We start from the raw sequence: 26774 nt of genomic DNA, 5'->3' as shown, positions 1-26774 counted from the left end.
ATTAAAAAGGCGTTACTATTATTTGTATTTGATAACAAACATAAAATAATTTCACTTTTTAAAAATATATATAAACACAAGTACTTGCCTGGAAATCAATGTTTGCCAGCTCCTACCTTGACTGCCACACCTGCTAGTCTATTGCGATATGCACCTAACTCCCTTTTTAGAGGATGCTCCCAAAATCTCAGTGACAGGAAAAATCATAGCAATTTCATATTAATGTTCAAACTTACATTTATCCTGCTCACTACTGAGATCTTATTAAGTGTTAAATTAATAAATTTAATAATAATCTGTGTGCATTAAAGAGAATAATCTGTGTTCATGATTTTTAAGTGAACTGTGGTTCAGTAATTTTAAACATAGTTGAAAAGTTCAATTCTATTTATTTCACATAATACACTCACAATACCACGCATGGTAACTTACATTAACATAGCCAGTAAAACTAGTAGACTCCTATGTCTGTTAACTCCCTAAAACAAACCTTCTGCTTCTCCTGTTTGAACACACTGAGTCCCCTGGGGTCATTCTTCATGCTATAACTGGCAGGAGTTGCAACTGGCTTGTTGATGATGCTTATTGAAGTGACAGCTGGAGCAGTCCCTGGTGGAGTTATACCCTGAGGTGGCATGGGAAACATATTCTCAGATTCACACCAAAGTCTGGGTTCTCCTGCATGGTATTGGGAATGACTAACACAGAAATCATTAGGCTCTAAAACATTCACATTTTATTCTATAAAAAGGTGTTGTTATACATAAGAAATAATAGTAATAGATAATAACTATGTTAACTATGAACTTTTAAAATTACTTCGCAAACAAAATTAGCTATCATCAATTTGTATTCTGTTTACAAATTAAATGTATAAACCTTATTAAATTTATGCTAGCCTCATAGTGTCTTAAAAAATGAATTACCTTCTAACTTTGTGGCTCTGAATTTTACTGATCAATACTTGTCAATATCTAAACAACAAACACTTCATATTTTCTTACCTTTGATAATATTCAACCTGAACAATTTTTTAAGTTAAATGAATTTTTCCCCTTGAAGTTAAAAAACTAAGTGACTTATAAACCTCTCCTGTACTTAATGATACCACCCCTCCCCCCAAATACACGCACACACACACACACACACCTCTCCCTCTCTCCCGGGACCGATAAATAAATTTAAAATGCACATAACATTCCATTATATCATTACCTCCATTCTCTTATCTTCTCAAATTTCCCTCATACAGATAAAAATATTGCCCAAAAAAAAGTTAGAACAGACTCTGAAATAATAACTTATTGGTAATTAGGTCATTGTATATAATAACTAAGAGAACTCTATCTTACTTAATAATGCACTGTCTCCAATCTGTTCTTTGTCTCAATAGAAAATAATGTGTTATTTATTCATAAAATGTCTATACATAAAGTCCCCTGAAATGACCTTTTCTTGACAGCCTTTCATTCTTCATTAAGACAAATCATTGTTTTTTCCTAGAAAATGTCATTAACAGATGTTTTATATATAGGGCATAAACAAAATCCAATACATCTCTTAAAATTGGGAAAATGTTAAGTAAAGTTATGTCTAAAAAAAAAAAAAAAGAATTGAACCCGAAGAATTGAATAGGTGATAAACATGATAACAAAACAAAAGGAGTTTACTAAAGACACATTCAATCCTGAAAAAAACACTACTACTAACTGGACATTAGATTTAATACAGAGTTGACAGTAACTGAAAAGAGCTAATAATTCAGAAAGCCCCACTTTATAAAATATAGAATAGTCAATGTTTTAGTATCATCTGCCTCCTGTTATCTACAACCCAAGAACCATGCTGGATGGTTCTCAGTATGAGCACTGAACATAACTCAACTGAACTCCAATGGGCCATTAATTTACTGAAATAAATCCAGTCGAAGACCTGCTGTTCCGTAGGACTAGGGAGACCACATATGTCAGTGTGCTTAAAGGCAGTATTAGCTAATACCTGTTATCCAGGGATAATTATTAATAGTACCTTCTTTTATTCCAAAACCAAAGGGTCCTTGAATTCCTAGGTAACTCTATCTATGATCCAAATTAGACAGCTATTGCCCAAAAAGAAGCCCACATTCTGAGGATGGTTCACATAAATTAGAATTGTTCTGTTAAAAAAAAATAACTTCTTTAAACTATAAAAATAAAAACATGGACTCAAACACTATACTTCTAAAGCTGGCACCTTTTTTATTCTACAATATTGATCATAAAACTTCAACATTTATATAATTGATATCAAAGTCTTAAAAGAACTGACAAAAATCAATGAAATAACATAGCCTTTTCCAATGTTTTTAGAACATGCATATGTCCAAGAATAGCATACCTAAAAAGATCCATATCTTCAAACAGATATATAATACACTTCAATTAAATGCCTATCTACTTATTGGAAGGGAGGTGGGGGGTACAGGAAGGTGGGCAAGGAGCTGCAGGCAGAGACAGGTTTGAGAGTGGGATGGGTGCTTAACATAAACAAAATGGTAAAGTATAAGACCTGCTCACTACACCAACTTTGAGAAAAAAGTATTAGCAACTATGATAGCTACTGTATATCTATCTAATTTGGATATACTAACTAAATTTCAGATCCTAAATTCTGATGAACAACTCTAAAATAAATGGGTAAGAAACCACTAACTGAATATGGACTTCTCCAGTGCTCTGAACACTAAATATGCCATCCTGAAAGAGTTTATTGGTATATTAAACCTGCAGTTGTCACAAAATAAACTGAATTCTGTTTCAATTAACATACCTTTTTTTTACAACATATTACCGTATTTTCTGGCGAATAAGATGACTGGGCGTATAGAAGATTTTCCTGGGTTAAAAAGTCATCTTATACGCCGGAAAATACGGTACAAATAAACAAAACAAAAAAGAATAAAGGTCAATATCAAGTAATTCACTATAAAGCAATCCTATATAATAAAGAGGTAATATGCAAATTGACCATCACTCCAACAAGATGGCCACCACAAAATGGCCAGCAGGGGAGGGCAGTTGAGAGGGACCAGGCCTGCAAAGAAGGGCAGTTAGGGGTGACTGGGCCAGCAGGGGAGGGCAGCTGGGGGCAACCAGGCCTGCAGGGGAGGACAGTTAGGGGCAACCAGGCCGGCAGGGGAGGGCAGTTAGGGACAATCAGGCCAGCAGGGGAGGGCAGTTAGGGGCGACCTGACCGGCAGGAAAGGGCAGTTAAGGGTGACTAGGCTGGCAGGGTAGGGCAGTTAGGGGCAACTGGGCCAGCAAGGGAGCAGTTAGGCGTCGATCAGGCTGGCAGGGGAGTGGTTAGGGGCAATCAGGCAGGCAGGCAGGCAGGCAGGCAGGCGAGTGGTTGGGAGCCAGCAGTCCTGGATTGAGAGAGGGATGTCTCAGATTGGAGAGGGCTGGGCTGGGCTGAGGGACACACACCCACACCCCTCCGCCCGTACACAAATTTCAGGCCTCTAGTCATACTATAAAACTAAAAAATATATTTTTAACATTTTTGTTAATCTTGCACATTTAGAAATATATTTTTCTTGATTAGGGGAATGGCACCTTTAATCAATTTGTATAAGTCAGAATTCAGCTTTTATCAATAACTAGAGGCCCAGTGGATGAAATTTGTGCACTTGGGGGGGCGGGGAGGGAGGGGGGGTGTCTCTCAGCCTGGCCTGTGGCCTTTCGAAGTCCAGGAGCCCTCGGGGGATGTCTTATCCCAGTGCCCAAATTAGGGTCTTGAAATACCCTCTCCCACTGAAAGAAGCCAAAGCTTCTTGAAGAAATGGCTGATTCCAGGTCTAGGTTTTGTCATATTAGACATCAAGGAAATTATCAAATACTAAGGTAAAAAGGACTCGGGAACCAATCTGATGAGGTTCCTACTAGCCAATCTGAGCACTAATAATGACAGTAACTGCAAGGAGTTGAAACACAGATATGCTGAAGTTTATAACAAGACAGAAAAAGAGGGAGGAAGGCCTTGAAGGAGCAAGGGAGGCTGCCTGACTGTACATCATATCAGAGGGACACTTATGAACAACTCACTTTTTGAAAGCCTGTAACTGAAGAGAAAGACTTGAGCATTTATCCTGCCTTTACAAACTATGGCTGAATGAATAACCAAATATTATTTGGGCACAAGTTTCTCTCTATACAGGCACTCTACTAATATAAAGAAGCAGAAATGACAAAATATCACTATTATGCAAACTTTAATGAATAGACCTAAACCATGTATTTTTTTAATTTCAACTTTTGACATTTTGGGCCTGATAATTCTTCATTGCGGGGGCTATCCTATGCATTGTTAGGACATTAAGCAGCATCCCTGGCCTCTCCCTACAGACCACTCCTCTCAGCTAATTGTGACATCCAAAACTGTCTCCAGACTTTGAAAAATGTCCCCTGGGGGGCAAATCAACCCCTGGCTGAAAATCACTCATATGCATGTTGCCCACCAATGGCTGCTAAGTTCGCAAACACAACAAAAGACATTATGAGCCTCCTTAAGAAAGTATGTCCCTACTTGCAAAGTTGTCTTTGCCTCTCCCCACCAGCAAAAACTAAATCTCAATTTAATCAAGCCTCTAGATCCAATTACAGGAAATATGAAGACAGAAAAGTTAAATGACATCACAAGGATGCAATCAGCAAAATCTAGTCTGTAGGGAAAAGTGAATAGGACAAACTCAGTTTCTTTAATAATTTGCAAGAGAAAAACAGAGAGGAAGCCTATTGATTAAAAGATTTAAGAAACATATCCAACAGCAGTATCTGGACTTTATTTTTAAATCAATTCCAACAAACTGACAAAAATTTTAAATGCATTTGTGAGATTAATTTGAACGCTGCCTGCATTGTTTGATATTAATAACATATTAACACATTGCGGACCAGGAGTTTCATTGCTAGCTTTACCCAGTGGCCAGATAAGTTTCTATTGAATGAGTACAAAAAATGTTTTACATAAATATTAAAGGCACGCTTTAAAATGAAATACCCATTGCATTTGAAGTTATTTATTACATGTTCTTACAAGCTAATATCTTTTTAAAGTATGATACTTTGTAAAACCCTGTGTAATACAAAGCAAGAATTCTTGTGATCCGTCCCGCAATGTGTTAAGCTTAAAGGCTTGATGGTAGTCTTGTCATTAAACTGTTTTCCCTTTTATTAATTAAAGCCCTTGTACTTGAATGATACATACTGAAATAGTTATAGATGCAACTATATCACATCTGGAATTTGCCTTAAAACAATGTGAGATGGGAAGTAGTGAAGATTTATATAAGATTAACAATAAACTGGTAACTGTTAAAACTGGCCATAGGTTCATAGGGATTCATTGTACTGTATACTATTCTAAGGGTTAAAATAAAATATTAATAAAACATTATCTTCAATAAATATTCCCTACAACTTAACCAGTCAATAACTGTACCTCAAGTCCAAGTAGCTCAGTTAGTGCAAATACAATCTGCAGCTAGTTCATCCAGGCTCAAAATCAGATATTCTCTGGAGTACTCTGAAATTACTGAACAGATTTTGGGTTATTAAAAATACCTGGTCTAAAAATGTTCCAGGAACAAACTACTTCTGCTCATGTTCCATGGTGTGGGACTCTGGGGACTACATTCAGTCTTTATTCAAGGCCTTTAGCAGATCCAAAACCGCTTTCTTGGTTTACTATGGGCTACACCTATATGTAGATATATCTCCTACTCTGCTCTATAAGATTAAATAGCTAGGATCAACTATCATTTCCATCAACTTCTGGTTTGGTTTCCAAAGCAGTGAAAACTACTCTTGATCAGCAGTATCAAATACTTGACTTCCAACCCATTTCACACTATAATCTCAATTTTTCTGCTATTCAGAGCATAACAGAAGTCCAGATGAAAGACAGCTCTAAGTTTATTAAATGACTAGAGGTCCAGTGCACAAATTCGTGCACCAGTGGGGTCCCTTGGTCTGGCCTGAGCCCTCTCGCAATCCAGGACCCCCTGGGGGATATCAGACTGCCGATTTCGGCCCAATCCCCGCAGGCCATAACCCCACTGATGCACGTGCAACAGCCCTCTAGTATGCATATGAGATCTTTGGTTAATCTCTTCCTGCCCTCTCCCTCCCCACTCTGAGATTCATCAGTCTGTTCCATGTTTCCATGCCTGTGCGTTGAGCATCTGCCCCCTGGTGGTCAGAGCGCATCATAGCTACCAGTCGAACGGTCAGCTGGTCACTTAGGCTTTTATATAGAGAGATTGTTAAAAAAATAACATATATATTGAGAAAATATCCAAACATGTTTTTAAAATAAGTCAACCCATATTCCACAGAATTTCACTTTTTGGACTATATCAGAAGGAAACAAAAGCAGTACGTCAAAGAGATATCTGCACCCCCATGTTTATATAACATTATCTATCGAAGCAAAGACATGAAAATAACCTAAGTGGTCGTTGATAGAAAAATGGATAAAAAGTTGTGGTGTATCTACACATTATAGAATATTATTCAGCCATAAAACAACAACAAAAAGAAGTAAATCTTGCTATTTGCAACAACATGGATGGACCCTGAGGACATTATGCTAAGTAAAATAAGAGAGGTAGACAAATACTGTATGATCTCACTTATATGTGAATTCATAAAAATAAACTCATAGAAAAAGAGATCAGATTTGTGGTTACTAGAGGTGGGAAATGGGAAGGGGGACTTGTTCAAAAAATATTCAAACTTCCATTGTAAGATAAGAATTGGGGATATAATGTACATCATAGTGACTATAGTTAACACTACTACATGGTATATTTGAAAATTGTTAAGAAAGTAAATCCTAAGAGTTCTTATAAGGAAAAAAAACTTTCTTTTTGCATTTGTATGAGATAATGAATGGTAACTAAGCTTAATGTGGCAATCATTTCACAATATATACAAGTCAGTCATTATGCTTAAATTTATACAGTGATGTATGTCAATTATATCTCAAAACTGGAAAAAAATAAAATGAAAAGAATTTTGCAAATTATTGGCTTGCTGGCAGCCTAGGCAAAGAGAAAATAAATTCCAAAAGGAAAGCATAAACATGCTAACCCCACTCTCCAGTAAGAATATATGCATTCATGTTTTTTGTTTCAGGTAAATACCCCAAAATCCCTTTTAAAAGGCATTTTAAAACAAAATAAATAATTTGATCAACACCTAATCAACATTCAGAGATTTTTTCATTTCCACCTAAAGTAAAAGAGTAACAAAATAATCGAGCCTATGTATTTAATCTGCAAGTTTACTTATCAACAGGGCAAAGAGCCTCCAAATCAAGGCAATAGTCCTATCAGATTGCAACCTAATTGTGACAAACAATTCTATTTACTCATATTATTTTATACATTAAGTCATCCCCCCCCCCCCAAAAAAAAGAAAAACCCCAACTTACCTTTCAAGCCCCCTACAATCACAGATAGGTTCAAATTTACATTTCAGAAGGGGAACACAAAAGGTGACCACAACCATTCTATACATTCAGACTTTTTAAACTACACACATATATCCCTCAGTCCCCCAAATTATATTTACCTCACACTAATCAAAAAGCAACATAAAAATTACTTATGTTAAAGAATAAAGTCAGATTCAAGACAGCAAGATATTTATAAATTATCTAACAATAAACAACTTACAGTAAGAAAAAAAGAAAAATCAAATGGATTTTGACCAAAATCAGTAATAAGCAAAATACTCAGGAATAGCCAAACTTGGAATAAACTTTGTCCATGTAAACTAAACGTTTTATACTCAGGTTGCTGGTTTATAGTTGCCAAAAAGTGGTTTACATCTGTTACTTAATTATATTTATGTATACAAATGCCTCAATTCTAAAAAGAACTTTAAATCGTGTAAGTGGAAAAATTTTGGTAGAATTAAATGGTTCTTCTCCATCATACAGCTTCAATGTAAAAGTATTTTTCTTCTTGAACAAACATTATTAAAATGAAAAGAGCATTTCAAGTTGTTTTTTAAACTAAATACTGACTCTTATAAAGTGGAATAGCCATTACTACATACCTCACAAAGGTCAAAACAAAAGGAAAATTAATCTCAAAGGAACTGAGAGCTTGTTAATAGCTTCTGATTTTCTTACTTACCAATTTATCATTTTCATTGGGCATTTCAAAAACACATCTCAATTTAGAATCCATTAATTCGTCAGGTTTTGCCTCTTTCCACTAAAAACAAATAAAACCAAACATGAGACAGAAGAGATATGACTGTGACAAGTAGGTTTCACCTCAAGGGACAACTAAAAGATTAGTGTAGCTGCTTAGAACAGGAGTGCTGTCTTTGGCTCAGCCAAGATGCAATACTGCATTGCCCTCTGTATTGACCACCATGCCATAATTATCTGGCAATGCCACAGAAATTTCTGAATAATTCTAAGAAGAGCTACTATCACCATCCATTGAAATCACACCACTAATATCTCTATAGAGATTACAGGACTTTCTTCTTGGGAGCATTTCTAAATTGTTTCTAAAAAATACTATTTCAAAATTCTTTCTTTGTTACAGGTAGGATTATCTGTAATAGACTTATAGATTTTTTTAAATTAGATTTCTCAACTAGTAACTAAACCCCCAGTTTAAACAACGTTCCCCAAAATAAATTCTGCTCAAGTTCTATACTTACCACAGCTTCCATATCTGAAATGTTTGGTGGAGCAAAAATTGTCTGTACCATAAACTTGTGTTTACTCTTTTCATTAGGATCATAGTCAAAAGGTTGTAGCATTACTAAATAAAAAGAAAGGACACATTACATTGTCTTCTGCATTTGTTTGCTTCTTATTCGTATTACCTGATTCACTAATGTGCAAATTTAAAGAAAACAAGGAAGGCTTCAAGAAACAAACACTAGATTACTTACATTTAGGATCCAGAATCAACTTTATATTTTACAATTATTTTTAAATTTTACACCTTTCTGATTTGCTAAATCTTTAACAACCTACAAAATAAATAAATGGCTATTTAAAAAATAAGTATCAAATTTATGACTGTCCCTGTAAACTTATGTTTGGGAAAGTTTTCAAAACTTTGCCAAGGTTAAGTATTTTCATGCCTGCAAGCTTGGATTAAATCTAGTAAATTTTCTATTAAAACTAGTTATAAATTTAGGCTTCCATTTTAGTAGGGATAATATCTCTTAAAATTAGACAACTGGATTATTTAAAGGAGAAATTCTAAGTAACTTAAAAACTCACTACCATGTATTATTAGTATTCTAATATAACTAATGTTTTAATTGATTTTTTTTTAATCCTTACCAGAGGATATGTTTTTATTGATTTTAGAGAAAGCGGGGGGGGGGGGGGGGGAGAGAAAAAGAGAAACATAGATGTGAGAAAGAAACATCGATAGGTTGCCTCCCATACTCGCCCCAACCAAAGATCGAACCCACAACCTAGGTACGTGCCCTGACCAGGAATCAAACCAACAACCAAGTCACCCGGCCAGGGCTAAAAATAGATTTTAAATAAACACCCTTTCAAGGAGTTTATCAATTTGTTTAAATCTGATTCTAAGAAAACAAAGTATACAAGGTCTCATGATGGTCTCATGATTCCTAGAATTTTTCTAGCATTCAAATAATTATATTCAACATTTTCCTAAGCATTTATGATTGTTAGTAGCCTAGCCTATAAGAGGGGTTTTTAGAGACTCCTTGTGGTTCTAAGTCATGTTAAATTATATAATATGAATCTAATAATGAATGTATCAGCAATTATATAAAATATATATGTAGTACTGTGGAAAATTATTCTCCCACTAATATTTAGATTATTTCTAAGATATACCAGTATATGCATTTCAATACTTTCAGAAAGACAAATGCAATTAAGCAAACATTAGAAATATAAATTATATAAGCAAATCTTATTTCTAAGCTATATCTGAGAGGTCCATCAACTTCCATCATGGTTCAAAAAAAATTTTTATAGACCAAAGCAGAAAATGCACAGGATAAATAACCAGAATCCAAATAAAGCACAATAAATTTCCATTAATACTCTTCACTGAGCAATCATTACAGGCTAGTCACTAGGAACTAGACAAAAAGATAACTTTAAACATGACTGATTTTATGACAAATATACACTAAGGCTGCAAATAACAAGAGAAAGACAATCTTAAAATATCTATACTAATAAAAGGGTAATATGCTAATTAGACCGGGAGACCTTCTGGGAGACCTTCTGGACAAAGCCATGGAGGCGGGGCTGAGGCAGAGCCGGTTAGGAGCGAGCAGGCCAGCAGAAGGGGGCAGTTGAGGGCAAGCAGGCTGGCAAGGGGGGGCAGTTGGAGGCGATCAGGCCGGCGGGCAGTTGGGGGTGATCAGGCTGGCAGGCAGAGTGGTTAGGGGAGATTAGGCAGGCAGGTAAGCGGTTAGGAGCCAGCGGGTCCAGGATTGTGAGGGATGTCCGACTGCCGGTATAGGCCCGATCACAGCAGTCGGACATCCCCCAAGGGGTCCCAGATTGGAGAGGGTGCAGGCCGGGCTGAGGGACACCCCCCCCCCCCCCGCCCCATGCACAAATTTCATGCACCGGGACACTAGTATATATAAAAAGTGTTGGGGGGGATGAGTATGTAAGTACAGACAGTCAATCAGGGAAAGTTACTGGAAGAAGTTTAGCTTGAGTAACTCCTCATATGGAAAAGCACTACACTGAAAATTGGAAGAGCTAAGTTCTAATGGGAGGAGAGGGATCTCAGGGCAAATAATAGTGTGTCTGGAATTTTTAATAAGTCATGTGTTCAATACAAGGGGTTCATGTGAGAGAAAATGCTTTGAGAAGTACACAATTCTTAAAGAAACATTAACATAGTAAAACTTCAACAATCTAGAACTCTCAAAGAAAAAGTCATTCTGAATAGTTTTATGGACTCCTAGGGATAGATATATAACTGTTTGCATCCAATACTATTTTTAATACAAGTAGAAATAATTTTCTTCCAATTTAACTAAAGGCTTGAAGATTTAGGCAGCAACTTCCAGAATGCATGTCATTGCTTTATCTTATTTCCCATCCATTTCCCCCAGGAACTGATGACCTGAACAAATATGGAAGCATTTCTCTCAGGACACGATACCACAAAACTCACAAAAAAACATCTTTTCTAGTTCCTCCTTGCTCTAGTTTTTGATTCTAGCTACTAAGGGAGGATTTAGCTGACTATGGTTTGTCCTATACTGCCTTTGCAGTCAGGTCCTACTTCTAAATACTTTAATGGGTGTGCTCTAGACTCTCGCTCTTTATGTAATTTGCTATTGTGGACTTGAAAACCAGAAAACATAATGAATTATTATGTCTTAGGAATACTTATCAGGAACACCAGGCATGTGTGTGTACTTTTAAGGTATATATCTAGGCCATGTCCCCAGAGATTCTGATCTTGAAGGGTCCATGTGTGTTCCTGCTCTCTGTGTTGTTATGGCACACATTGAACATTGAGAACCACTGCTAAAAATAAGAGTAAATGGTCTCTTGTGAGACCTGAGAGGTTCTCATACTTGCTTCCTATTTCTCAGCTATGTTAGAAAGTACTATCTTGGAAAGTCTGAGAAAAGAAAGGAACATTTTATAGAGGGCATTAATTATGGCATCAGCACAAACTCCATGGCAAGGGAAAGCAATTCATATATGGAAGGAACAGGCATACTCCTTGGACTACAAGTAAACACAAAAGGGAGTAATAAAAATAGTTTTCAAGTGCAGGGCACTGTTTATAATGAAAAGCAGAAATGCTCATTTAATTTGATACAATTAGCAAAAAGAGGCATTATATATTTTAAGCAAAAGATTTCGAATTCGTCGATAGCTGCATATAACATGTAACAATAGCTAGAGATCTGAATAAGAATGATCAATAACAAAAACAAATTAGTATTTCAAAGACAATAATAAGGGCACAGAATATGGTAATGAACTATAGAAATAAAGATACAAACTAAAGATACAAAATTTAAATTGACAATTGCTTATAAAATGACCATATAACACCCATCACAGGTAAGGGTGAGAAATTTCTGCAACTGTTTGCATATATATACTAAGAGAACAGGACATCATTTAAATAAAAGCAAAGTCAGAATAACTTTAAAACTTCCTTCTTCCCCCAGATAAAACCCTATTAATTAAAACCAAGTTAAAAATAATCATAAAATTCAAAATTGTTTAAATTCTGGATATGATGTGCTACCTGAAACAGTCACAGTCAACCCTGGGTCAATAATTCCACTGTTGGGCCTCACACAGTATCGACGAGGTGCTGTAGTCTTCACTTTGAAACATACTTTTCTATCCGATGGATTTCGCAATTTAAGATTTGTAGTGACTACATCTGTGAAGGGGCCTGTAAGTTTCAAAAATCAAAAACAGAAGGGAAAACAATTAATTTGGATTGTCCCACACATACAGAATTCAAAACTAAATGTATATAAGCTGAATTTTATTTAAAGTATATATATTAAAATCTGTGTACATAAATATACCAAATGACTACTTTTCTCACAAAGTGGTAGACTTACAAATTTTACTTTCTTCTTCATTCTTTACCATATTTGGTGGAATTTCTACATGAGCATTTATTACTTCTGTCAAATAAAAGTATTCTGAAAGTTTCAATTCATAAAATAAAGTCCACAATTGTATTCTTACTAGAGGCCCGGTACACAGAATTTGTGCACTGGGAGAGGGGGATGGGGGAAGGAGGAGTTCCCTCAGCCCAGGCTGCACCCTCTCCAATCTGGGGCCCCTTGGGGAATGTCTGACTGCTGGTTTAGGCCCAATCCCCGGGATCAGGCCTAAACCAGCAGTCGGACATCCTCTCACAATCCTGGACCACTGGCTCCTAATCGCTCACCTGCCTGCCTCCCTGGTCACCCCTTACTGCCCGCCCCCCGCTGGCCTGGTCGCCCCCAACTGCCCCCCCTGCCGGCCTAATCGCCCCCAACTGCCCGCCCCCCTGCCAACCTGGTTGCTGCCCCCCTCTGACGACTTGGCCACCCCAACTGTCCCCTCTGCCGGCCTGGCCACCCCCAACTGTCCCCCTGCCGGCCTGGCTGCCCCCAACTGCCCCCCCCCCGCCAGCCTAGGTGCCCCTAACTGCCCCCCCCCCTTTGCTGGCCTGGTTGCCCCTCATAGCCCCCCCACCCCCCGACAGCCTGGTCGCCCCATGCAGCATGCTGTTCAATCATTTGGTTGTCCCTCACTAACCCCCCCTGCTGGCCTGGTCGCCCCACGCAGCCTGCTGTTCCGTCGTTTGGTCATCCCTCACTAACCCCCCTGCTGGCCTGGTCGCCCCACGCAGTCTGCTGTTCAGTCATTTGGTCATCCCTCACTAACCCCCTGCCAGCCTGGTCATAAGCAGCCATCTTGTGAGGGTGTGAGGGTCAATTTGCTTATTACCTCTTTTATTATATAGGATAGTAGGCTAGTACCACATTACAGGATTTTTCCAATGGTCTGCAAACTGGTGCCAATCTTCAAACATTCTTTACTGAGCCAACTACAAAAATCTCTACATTTGAAGACACTACATCCAATGACAACAGTGCTCTTGCTTCACCTCAATTAGTTTGATTCATTCACTCACTCATATAGTTGTTAAGTATTTATTATGACCACTGTGTCCAATACTCTAGATACAAAGTTTTTAAGCTTTGGTTCTACTCGCAAGTGACACAAAATTACAAAACAAAGAATCCAAAAAAGTGATCTAGTTCTGCCTGAATTAATAAATCCTAAACCATTTTTTAAAGATATGTTTTTATTGATTTTAGAGAGAAAGGATGAGAGAGGGAGAAAGAGAGAAATGATGTGAGAGAGAAACATCAATGGACTGTCTCCTGCACACCTCCTACTGGGGATGGAGCCTGCAACCTGGGCATGGAATCGAAATCAAAGTTAAATTAACAAGAATATGCATGCCTTTTAAAACAAGCAGATCTGCCTAATGCAATGAGAGGAAAAGAAATAAATCTCAAATGCAAGGTCTTTAAAAGGAACTTACTAATTTCAAGTCCTAGGAAAGGAAATAATTTTATCCTATATTTAAAGTTTTTGAGTTATAAATTATTTTCTAACAAAGAGTTGGAATGAGGATGAGATTATGAAGATAGAAATGAGAGAACATTAGAAGAAAATATATAAAGGCAGAGAACCAGTTACAGAAAAAATTTTAATGTAAAAATAGCATGTCTTTTAGGGGGAAAGGTACATAGTATACAATATACAGGGTGGAACAAAAGTAGGTTTACAGTTGTTTATATAGAAAATAGTACAATAACTAATAATGCAAGCATAAACTCTGTTTCCCACACTCAACTGTAAACCTACTCCCCATCCTCCACCCCCATATATATGAAGTGCAATCTTTCGGTTTGCTTTACTTAATTATATGGTCAAGTTAATAATTCAATTTGTATATTATTTTGCACCCTTTTTTCTTCTTTAATCCCAACTGCTTGCATTTTTTATGAGCAGCTGATTAACAACTCTATCAAATATTGGCATGTTAAAGAAAAAAACACCAATCTGTCCATTTTGCCACATGAATTCATCCACAAAATGGTTGGCTATCGACACATTTTAAACTGCTAATAGAAATAGGAGTCTTAAAGATATAGATTCCATTTCTTAACATTCTCCAAGTCCAAAAACTACTGCAGATAATTGAAACTGTATAAAATTTTATAGGGCTATTTCAACTAGGACTTTAACATGACAAAAGAAACATCTCACAAAATTTTATAACAAAATTATGTAAAAGTTTTTAAATTTTAAATTCAAGTTTTCTAATTCTCCCCAATTAAAAAAATATATCAATTATAAAAAATAAGGTAAAAGAGAATTTTTAAACTAATTTAGAAAATAAACATGTCAATTTTCATCAACATGTGAATTCTGGAGTACTTAAACTTTATATTGCCAGCAGGACTTATAAAGCTTCAGTAATAGACATAAAAATGCAAACTATCTAAAGATGAAGATAATATGTCAAAAGAAAAAAACTCCATCAATTTAAAACAAAATTCTTAACTGGATATGTTAGCCTTGTCAGTAAAATTATCTAGAATAAACCCACCTAATAAGTGAATTTGAGATTTTCTGCTCCATTATGTTCCTCTAACTACGCCCCTCAATATGGGTTGCTGCCACCAGGCAGTTCAGAGTCTAAGCCATTTTCCTGGAAAATTAGCAAGTACTGATGACCATCAGCAGAAGAATAATCAGATTTAATAGCTATTAAGAGATCTTGAGAAGAAAGACCTTATCTGGTCTGCTTTTTTGGGTCACAGTATCCTCTGAGAATCTCAAAGTTATAAGCAGACCCCAGAAAAACATACAAAGACAAATATTCACAACAATTTTACATTGAATTTTGGGGGATAAGGGTGAGATAAGGAGATTAGTAGGGGTGGGAGGGACCCCTGAAGGCTGCAGGTTAAAAAGACCTAATAAAAATCTATCTTTAACAACACTCAAAAACAGAGAAAAAAATCTACCTAATTTACTTGCTATGAAACAATTCTAAGTCCCAGAGTAATACTATTCCTGTCCGTTATTTTTGCCTGACATTATGGCTAGGTGGTACTGTTGTTGGGGAAAATGGACCAATATGGTAGAAATCCTGCAATGCCAGGGCAGACCCATAAAATGAAGTAATATGCTAATTCCACCAAATTTTCAAATACCCCTCTAAAAATTCATACTGATGAAAAATGCCTTTTTCAAATTTACCTCTTGTGGAAAAACAGGGAAAAAAATATTCTCTTTCTTCCAAAAGTTTAAAAGCAAGTTTACTATTACAAAAAATTATTCTAACAACTACAACGTCACTCATGATATTTTAATCATCACTACAACATATCTGTAACACTCAGCAGAGATTTGTAAGTGGTACATTCACGATTCTACCCATATGCATAAATATTCTTATTTTTGCCATTACAAAAATGTTAAAGAAAAGCAGTCAGCCCTCTATTCAGATATAACTCTTGCCTTACTTGTCTTTTTAAAAATATTTTTATTGAGGAAGGGAGAGGAAGAGAGAGATAGAAACATCAATGATGAGTGAGAATCATTGATCGGCTATCTCCTGCACACCCCACACTGGGGATCGAGCTCACAATTCTGTGCCCCAACCAGAATCGAACTGTGACCTCCTAGTTCATAGGTGGATGCTCAACCACTGAACCATGCCAGCCAGCTTGCCTTACTTTTCTTAAATGCAAACTTATCCTATATAATAAAAGCCCAGCGACCAAATGGCAGAACGACCAGACGACCAGTCGAACAGTCGCTATGACGCGCACTGACTACCAGGAGACAGACACTCAATGCACGAGCTGCCTCCTGGTGGTCAGCGTGCTCCCACAGCGGGCTGATCCCCGCAGGCCATGCCCCCCACCAGAGCACGAATCCTGTGCACCAGGCCTCTAGTTTATTATAAGTAGGTCACAAGCATCTGGCTACTTCATTAGATTTTCTAGTACATATGTGCCCAAACATTTACAAAACAAAATACATACTTCTTTAAGATTTTACTTTCTTTTTATTTCTCCTTTATGTTATAGTTAGGGAATTATATTAAAATTTTAATTAGTTACATTGGCAGGTAATTTTCTATATGAATTTCATTTTGGGATGGTAAAAAGGACATTACAAAATATAAAATATTAAAATGGGACCTTGTGTCTCACAGTGTTTAAAAACACTGCATTATATTAACACATTGCGGAAGGATCACGAGAATTCTCACATCATATTACACAGTGTTTCACAAAGTATCATACTTTAAAAAGATATTAGCTTGTAAGAACATGTAATAAATATCTTCAAAATGCAATGGGTATTTAATTTTAAAGCATGCCTTTAACATTTATGTAAAATGTTTTTTGTACTTGTTCAATAGAAACTTACCCAGCCTCTGGGTAAAGCTAGCAATAAAATTACTGGTCCGCAATGTGTTAATAATCTTTACTAACTGAATAACTTATCCTCTTCAATGCTTAAGTAATTAAACCATTAAGAAAAACAAATTAGCTTGGCTGATGTGGCTTAGTGGTTAAGCATAGATCCATGCTCCAAGAGGTCACTGGTTCGATTCCAGGTCAGAGCACATGGCCAGGTTGTAGGCTCAATCCCCAGTAGGGGGCGTGCAGGAGGCAGCCAATCAATAATGTTTCTCTCTCATCATTGATGTTTCCATCACCATCTCCCTTCCTCTCTCCTGAAAATCAATAAAAACATGTTAAAAAAAGGAAAAATTAATGATTACTAATAGCCAAGATAGGGGTTAACTTAACAGAGAAAGGTGGTAGTAACTAGGAAAGGGTACAAGGAGAGTTCTGGAATGCTGGCCAAGTTCTATTTCTTGTTCCGAGCACTGGTTACATGAGCATTTACTTTTGCTAATTCCTTACATAGTTTTCCTTTATACAAAACAAACTTGTAATTCTTTGTAGAAAAGCTAACCCATAGACACATACAATAAAGTGACAGAGGGAAGGGGGCCTGGGGCTGGGTGGAGGTAGGAGGGACATCTATAATAGCATCAACAATAAAAATAAAGTTACAGCCAAAACCGGTTTGGCTCAGTGGATAGAGCGTCGGCCTGCGGACTGAAGGGTCCCAGGTTCCATTCCAGTCAGGGGCATGTACCTTGGTTGCGGGCACATCCCCAGTGGGGGGTGTGCAGAAGGCAGCTGATCGATGTTTCTCTCTCATCGATGTTTCTAACTCTCTATCCCTCTCTCTTCCTCTCTGTAAAAAATCAATAAAATATATTTAAAAATAAAAATAAAAAATAAAGTTATAAAACCTTTTTTTTAAAAAAAAGAAAGAAAATCCTGTCATTTGTCCAACATAGAGCTTAATTACTGGAATAATCCATTTTAAAGTTATCTGATAATATACCAGTCACCAATCACAAGAACCACCTGATACACATACTTCCTATGTTAGAGATGAAATTTCAGTTTATATGTAAGAAAAGTCCATAAAAACAAGAACATTCCACATAACTCAAGTTTCATCTATTTGCAATCTTTTACGGGGGGGGTGAGGGGAGAGAGAACTACAATCAAAATAACTCAATCTTTTAATTACATGGGTTGCCCTCTCCTTTAGTACCCTTTTTAAAAGACTATAACATTTCCTGTCACTAAGTATTCTGTCCTCACTCCACTTACAAATGTCATTGCCAATAAGCCAAAATCCTATTCCAGGTCCCAAATCTTATCAGACAGAAATATAACATATACAAATATGGCCTCTGTATAAAAAGGGCTGGCCATACAAAAAAAAATTGAACCTGAAATTTCAAAGGTAGGAAAGAGTTAGGGTAGCTCACTCAGAAAGGAGGTCCTAAAGTGGACTATCCTGTCTCCTTTACCTAAAAATGTATTTCAGGCATAAAATGCCCTTTATATTCAGGTTTTATATCCAAAATTCTAGTATTCAGAGTAATGACTTTTTACTAAATAATGGGACCTTTATTGTTCAAGCCTTCCAATCTTAAAAGGAACCCCATTAACCTAAAAACAGCTAATAGTAAAACCACTCTGAGAAAACTATTTTTTAAATGGTTATCATCCATTCATATTTTGATGTAAATTGCATTAGAGTTTTCTTGAATGCCAAGCTGAGTTTAGTTGCAAAGAAAATTGACTTGGGAGGAATAAGAATTCAGTTGACTTTTCCCCCAACATTTTGAAAAATTTCATAAAGAGAAATTGAAATAACTGCACAGTGAAAAATCATATCCATTTACCTAATTCTAAAATTAACATTTTGTTCTAATTACTTGGAGATATAACAATCTATCCATCTCTGTCTGCTCATCTATCCATCTTGTTTTTTATGCATTCTAAAGTAAGATGAAGACATTAGTACACTCACTCCTAAAAACCTGAGCAGGTATAGCAACCTGAGTTCAATATTTGCTTTCTGTGAAGAGAATCAAATTTTAACTCAGGATAAAAAGTAGTATACAGTTTACAGCATTTCAGAATAAACTGGCAATGCACAAGAACATTTAATTCATGAACTCTGTGACATCCATTTAGGCTAGCTACTCAGAAGCCTGTTGAGAGACAATGCTCTATGGGTCCCTAGCATTTCTGCATGTTTTTTCAAGTGGAGACACTGACAGTTTTTATGCACACTATCTTTTTAGGAATGTATTAAATAGTGAACAGTCTTGGAAAATAATTTCTTCCTCCTGAAGACAGGGTAGGTTTGTGTATTGTCCAGTATAATAAATAAGCTTCCTATGGAAAAAAGTCAGGTAGCTTTCCATGTCGCCCATTTTGAAAGATTCAGGTTCCCTGAACTCAAGGTTTCTCACCTATGATGAAAACCCACTATAAAGGTAGCATCCACCTAACCGGTGGTTCTCAACCTTTCTAATGCCGCGACCCTTTAATACAGTTCCTCATGTTGTGGTGACCCCAAACCATAAAATTATTTTCGTTGCTACTTCATAACTGTAATTTTGGTCCTACAGGTTGAGAACCACTAGCAGGGTCACCTAAGACCATCGGAAAACACAGATATTTACATTACAATTCATTAACAGTAGCAAAATTACAGTTATGAAGTAGCAACGAAAATAATTTTATGGGTGGGGGTCACCACAACATGAGGAACTGTATTAAAGGGTCGTGGCATTAGAAAGGTTGAGAACCACTGAAAACTGAAACCCTTTGTGTTGCCGCCATGAAACTTGAGGGGGCAATGGAAACCAACACAAATATGAAGCTCATCCTGCTCACAGGCCATGAATAATGGCTTTTGTCTCTAAACCCAGGAGTCTTGTTAATGTCTTCTACCAACACCCACAAAATTGTAGCAGGCTAAGATTTCAGATCCTCCAGTTCTTGACAAGGTTTTTCTGAGTTCTTGGCTATGAGGTACAGACTGAGTTAGTGAACTCTGAATAATTAATACCAGAAAGTGCAATGCACCAAAGCATGAATCTTTGAAGAGAAACATGGCTGACCATACATTTCACATGGCACATAATCTATACCTCTCATAGCACTTTTCGCTTTCTTTTATTATTCATGCACATCTTATCTCACCCAACTAAACTATGAGCCCTTTGTGAAGAAGCATTCAATTCATCCCTGAATGAACTGGAATAATTAACACAGGCCTAAAGTTATAGCAGTTGCTAACACATTTGCTGAGTGAATATACTCTGGAAGTATGGTAGAATAGTCACATTAATTCTTTTTAAACAACATACAACAAAAACTATCAGAAGCACGCATGTTTTGTTTCAAATGCTATGACTCTAGGTCTTCATAAATCATTTATTCCAACATTATGTGTTTCTTCATCCTTACCTTAACTAAAACAGCATAAGTAAAAATTCTAGTAAGACTAGATGCTCAGCCGAAACCGGTTTGGCTCAGTGGGTAGAGCGTCGGTCTGCGGACTGAAAGGTCCCAGGTTCGATTCCGGTCAAGGGCATGTACATTGGTTGCGGGCACATCCCCGGTAGGGGGTGTGCAGGAGGCAGCTGGTCGATGTTTCTCTCTCATCGATGTTTCTAGCTCTCTTTCCCTCTCCCTTCCTCTCTGTAAAATATCAATAAAATATATTAAAAAAAAAAAAAGACTAGATGCTCAGCTCAAATACTAGTATATAAATAATGTAACTGTAGCAATGCAGATGATGACTACTTCAATGTTTCCATAAGTTTTAGTAAATCAACAGCTGTATCACTGATTAAAACAGTTTTGCAGTTACATAAGGGTTATGTTGCTTAATAGTGTCATGTTACATTAACTTAAAATAATCATGCATATGAAGTAGACAGAATATCTAACTAGGAATTCTCACAGTAATAGAATAGCAGCAGTATAATATTAAAAGTAATATAACAACAAAAGTTTTTACAATAGCTAGCTTTTACTGGACACTCACCATGTATCAGTAACTGCATGAATTATGACATTTAACTCACTCATAATAAGCCTATGATAAAGATACTTTTATTATGTATAGCCCCATTTCATAGGTGAGTCCAACTCAGATTCAGAGAAGTTAAAACACTTGTGCAAGGTCATAGAATTACAAAGCAATAAAGCAGAAAATCAAACGAGGTCTGACTCCAGAGCCTGAACTCTCCTAAATTCTGTATGTATTTTATGCAAATACTTAGTTATATTTATTTCCTAATTCATCAGCATTCCAGGTAGATTTCCACAACATTAAAGCATGAAATTGCAGTCAAGTCAGTACTATATAAAAAAAACTTTTTTAAATAGATATTGTATTTCCCTTGGTCCTAAAGGTCAACAATGAACATTTCCTAAAACAAGAACACTAAGAAAATATTTTATAAGTTTACATCGAATAAAGTCCTAAGACATTTTCAATACAAATTTAAAAAATAGTCACCTTAATTTACCTTTAATATTTTTTTTCAAACTCATTAAAATCTCAAACTTTAGATTACTTTTTAAAATCTAGATAGGATGGGAGAGATTAAGAGAGAAATTGATATTTTGGAAGAACTTGAAATAAACACTTTTCACATTATTTACAGATCTAAAGCTCTTGTTGGATTAGAAGCAAAGTATAATATGAAAAAAATGGCCACAATAATATTAATTTTAAATTACAGGATATAAATGTGCAGAGTTACACACAGAAAACATAAAAAGAAATATAGTAAATGTTAACAGTGGTAGGTAAACATTAAGTATTGATTTTATAATCAGAAGGGACTTTTAAATCTGTATACATATTAGCTTAATTTGTTCATAAAACCTTTTATTGGTAAAATCTTGGGGAGGGGACTAAAAAGATTCTTCTGAAAAATGTATCTTCTGAGGACGCTGTTAAATAGGTTTTTAGCAGTGGGAACAGAACTCAGAAAACAAGACCAAACAATTCATCTTCCCATATAAGTTATAAAGGTAAAATTTTGTCAAAGAGAAAATAAACTAAACAGAAAACACCATGATGTTCTTAAATGTATGGTCGTCACTGCAATTCATGTCAGATTACCCGAATACTAAAAAATAAATATATATGTAAATATAAATAAACATAAATACATACAGAGGAATATATATGGACACGTATAGGTACAAAATAAAAAGCTGTGAAAATGCAGGCTTGTATTATTATATTACAAACTTATATAGTAAAGCCCTCTCATTAATGATTCTTATCTTTTCAAGTTATTGTTGTAAGTATTACGTATGCCTCCCCTTTACCCCTACTGACCCCCTCCACCCTTCTCTCTTCCCACCCCCGCACCTCTCCCCAGGCTTTCACTGGACTATTGTCTGTGTCCATGGGTTATGCATATATGCATATAAATTCTTTAGTTAATCTCTTCCCTTCCCCTCTGGGATTCATCAGTCTGTTCCACGCATGCTTCCATGTCTCTGGATCTATTTTGTTCATCAGTTTATTTTGTTTATTAGATCCCTTTTAAAATTGACATCTCTATTTTTAAAACTGGTAAGTGAATCAAATCATGTCCTTAAAAAGCTATAATACTGCCCTAGCTGGTTTGGCTCAGTGGATAGAGCATCGGGCTTCGGGCAGAAGGGTCCTGGGTTCAATACCGGTCAAGGTGGGCTCGATCCCCAGAAGGGGGCATGCAGGAGGCAGCCTATCAATGATTTTCTTTCATCACTGATGTTTCTATCTCTCTCCTTCTCCCTTCCTCTCTCTGAAATCAATAAAAATATTTTTTAAAAAGCTATAATACAAATAACTTCTCATTCATTTAAATCTAAGTTTTGAAAATAGTACCAAATGTTCTTAGTAACCTAGTTATAGAGAACATCCCAAATGCCAGAAAAAAAGCAGCTAAGCAAACTATGTTATATTAATGACACATAAGTCATCAAAAATGATATCTATATGGATGTGTCTTCTATAAAAATTTAAGACACTGATCTAGATTACTTTTATAAAGTAGATTATGTGTCACAATCATAAAGTTGAACATCTTCACAAATAATAAAGTTCAATTTGTTTAAGCAAGGAATTTTATTATAAAGCATAAAATCATATATAAGAGATTATAAAGATATAAATAAGCAATCTCAATGACACAGGAAACGAAGTATAACTGGCCTCACTAGAAGAGACTGCATTCAGGGGAAACTGATTACTAGGACCACAAGATCTCTTGCCTGCTTTTCTCTCCCTCTTCTCTCTCAACTAGCTTGCTTCTACTTGCACATTACCCAAATCTGTCAGTCACTGTCTCCAAGCCTATGTGACTTTAAAAGTCTAAAGCAGGCATCCTGAAACTACCGACTGCGGGCCACATGCGGGTGTTTTTGCCGTTTTGTTTTTTTACTTCAAAATAAGATATGTGCAGTGTGCATAGGAATTTGTTCATAGTTTTTTTTAAAACAATAGTCCGGCCCTCCAACGGTCTGAGGGACAGTGAACTGGCCCCCTGTTTAAAAAGTTTGAGGTCAACGGCCATACCACCCTGAACGTGCCCGATCTCGTCTAAAAAGTTTGAGGACCCCTGGTCTAAAGCCTATCATCATCTATGGTTGTATTTAAAGGAGGAGCATCAAAATTCTGACTAGTCAGTCATCAGCATATATACTGGCTGGCCTTGGGTTAGGTGCCCACCACTAAGCCAATCAGCATTGTCTGGGAGAAGAGGGGTCCTATAAATCTGTTTGCTGCTTAGACCTACCTGCCTCTTTATAGTCTATGGGCATGGTCCATTCCCAGAGAAATACTTCCAAACAAATCTATCATATTTCTCACAAGAGGCTAACAAAAAGAGTTCAATGAAGTTTAAAACACATATAAGTGCAGTTAGGATTTGTGAACTGTTACAGGACAGTTATATTTACTTTCAGATAAACATGGTTTTCTACTTGTCTTTATAGGCCTTGATTTGTAAAATGTTACTACATGGTTATGAACATTAGCCTTGTTTCCCATTTACCTTTACATATCTTCCCTTATTATTAAAAAAAAACAAAAAACACTTCAGACTGTGTAAAGGGCTAATTAATGAAAAATTAAATTAATTTAGGAAGGACAAACAAGACCAAAGGCATCAAGTCTAAGAGCAAAATAATTTGTTTCCTCTATTATAAAAAGCACTGAATGTTCACTGTAAAAATCTTGGAAAACACAGAAAAGTAAAAATATAAAAACAAAAACTACCCAAACCCTAAAGTAGAGCTAATGCTTGCTAACATTTTCTTCCCAAATTTTTTTCTTGCACATATACCATAAATGGGCTCATATTTATGCAACTTTTCAATGTAAGGACAAGGCTATCACCACCAGTCAACTTAATATTACTAAAAGTAAGACAATCAGCCCAGCAGAAGTGGTTCAATGGTTGAGTGTCAACCTTTGAACCAGGAGGTCATGGTTCCATTCCGGGTCAGGGCACATGCCCAGGTTGCAGGCTTGATCCCCAGTAGGGGGCATGCAGGAGGCAGCTGATCAATGATTCTCTCTCATCGTTGATGTTTCTTTCTCTCTCCCTCTCCCATCCCCTCTGAAATCGATAAAAATTTACTTTTTTAATGAAAAAGGTAAAGCACGAAGAATAAACAATGTATCTACAGACTAGACTCTCTTCAAAATTTTGTAGTTCCAGAAAAGGGATGGAATTTTCAGCTCTTATTACCACATTACATAGTATTTACACTCACATAATGGATGCATTACTATCCATCTATTTTTAAAGTGAGGTAGAACTAGGTGATTTTTTTGGATCTTATTCTGGTCCTAAAGATTGTAAAAATATATGACAGTTGAGTACAAAAAGAAAACATTTTTCTATAAAGGGGGAAAATATCAGAGATTTGGGAAACCTTGATTAAATTCTTTAAAGTTGGAGGTTTTGATATTGTTAAATGTTGGTAATTTTGTTGTTGGGTTGCTGTACTAAGCTACCTTTTAAATTTCCTTTTAAGTAAGACCTTCCTTAACCAAGCAGAGATGGTCTGTGAAGAAAGTCTAATCTGTTAGCAAGCAACCTTTTTTCTCAGAGGCACTTCCTGACCTTTTTCCTGTTGCTTTTATATCTTATCTTGACTGCCCAGTAAAGTCTTATCTGCCTTTCAGAGGGGATAGTAATTCATCTAGGATGGATCTTGCTTTCTTTCAACCGTAAAAAGTTGTTTCAAAAGAAAAAAAATGTTTTCTGGCTTGTTATAGTGTACAGACAACAAAATGTAATATTATTTTGTATTTCTACTTAAAAAATCCTTATAAAAACTTAAATGCGAAAGAGGGGCTGTTATTTGCAAATGCTTGTCTACCAGGTTTATTATAAGTGAAATGTGATTGAAATTACTTAATAAAAAATTTTAAACTTATGAAAACTTTTCAAACATTCATAAAAACAGATTCTAATGAATCTCTATGAACTTAAATTTCACAACTTCATATACTTAAGTCTAATATTAGCATTTTACCATGTTTGCTTTTTTTTGCTGCAATATGTTATCATAACATTTCAAGCCTAAATACTTGAGCTTGCACTTCTAGGAAAAAAAAAATTAAAAAATATAATCATGACAGCACTGTTGCTTAATAAAACCAAAAATAATTCTTTAATATCATCTAACATTTAAATCTACTGAAATTTTCCCAATGTAACTGGTTTTTTGTTGTTGTTGGCTTGTTCAACCTGTGCATTGTAGCCAAGTTTTCTTAATCTTAACAGTAACCCCCCCAGCTTTATTTTTTAATCATGCCATTTACTTGTTGAAAAAAATCCGTTAAAAGACATCCAATACTAATAACATGGGAATTACAGGAGAAATCACCTGTCTTAGTAATGCAATCAATGTTTATTAGGCAATCATCCCATGCCAGATCTTGTTACTATGGATTTCAAAATAAAAGAAATGGATATAACCTCCAGTAGTCCACAGCACAGTTTGGGAGAGAAAAGTATGTGAGCATAAATACTATGTAATGTGTTAAGTGATGTCGTTACAGGTAAGGACAAACTTCGATAGTGCATGAAGAAGGCAGTGACCAACTCAAGACTGGGAGAATCAAACACTTCACGAGAGGAAATGATTCTTACACTGGGTAGACTGCCTGACAGGTGTGAAGAACAATACTCTGTAAACAGAGCATGTGCAGAGTCTTCCAACAGCTTCAAGTGTTTAGGAAAATGGTTTCATATAACCAAAACTATGGATAGAAGAGAAATGAAGAAGCAGGGAGTGGATTTTGGACTTAAAATGTTAAGCACATAATGGGAAAGTATTGCAGATTCTCTAACCAAGGGAACAGTATCATATTTTCAAAGGATAGTTCTAGCAGCAGTGTGGAAGACAGGCTGGAGAGAGAGAGAGGGTTACTAGAGATAAAAGACACCAGGTCTGGTGTCTAGTAGATAAAAGATAATCACTTGAAATAAAGAAATTATCCAAAGTCCAGAACTTTCCCTGAGTAACACATTCCTATAACCAAATGCCTACTAGTCACCTCTTCATTAATATGTTGAAAGAACCTAAACATATATCTAATGAGTCATGATCTTCCTACCATTCTCCCACACATCCCCAAATAAAACAAATACATTTGGTCCTTATCCAGACATAGGTTTCTTCGTTTCTTCCCTCAGTGCATACCACCACCATTCCTCCAGTTATTCAGAAATCTCAGTAAGCCTGAAATCTCAGACATCC

General features: G+C 36.2%; 1 protein-coding gene across 4 annotated transcripts in view; it reads right to left on the bottom strand.

The window, feature by feature from the left end:
• The window catches only part of VAPA (VAMP associated protein A), a 57601-nt gene that overhangs the window by 25525 nt on the left and 5302 nt on the right, over nt 1-26774 (bottom strand). For 2 of the 4 annotated variants that reach the window (XM_054723705.1, XM_008159781.3), the window contains exons 2-5: nt 12299-12451; nt 8724-8827; nt 8183-8263; nt 491-625 (exon numbers count right to left, since the gene is read on the bottom strand). In XM_054723705.1, coding sequence (XP_054579680.1) covers nt 491-625; nt 8183-8263; nt 8724-8827; nt 12299-12451 — 473 coding nt within the window. The remainder of the gene's footprint in view (nt 1-490; nt 626-8182; nt 8264-8723; nt 8828-12298; nt 12452-26774) is intronic. The other 2 variants (XM_054723706.1, XM_008159790.3) reach the window with 1 other exon arrangement.

The sequence above is a fragment of the Eptesicus fuscus genome, chromosome 12 (assembly GCF_027574615.1).
Source record: "Eptesicus fuscus isolate TK198812 chromosome 12, DD_ASM_mEF_20220401, whole genome shotgun sequence".
Classification (NCBI taxonomy): Eukaryota; Metazoa; Chordata; class Mammalia; order Chiroptera; family Vespertilionidae; genus Eptesicus; species Eptesicus fuscus.
This window is presented reverse-complemented; position numbering and strand designations above follow the sequence as displayed.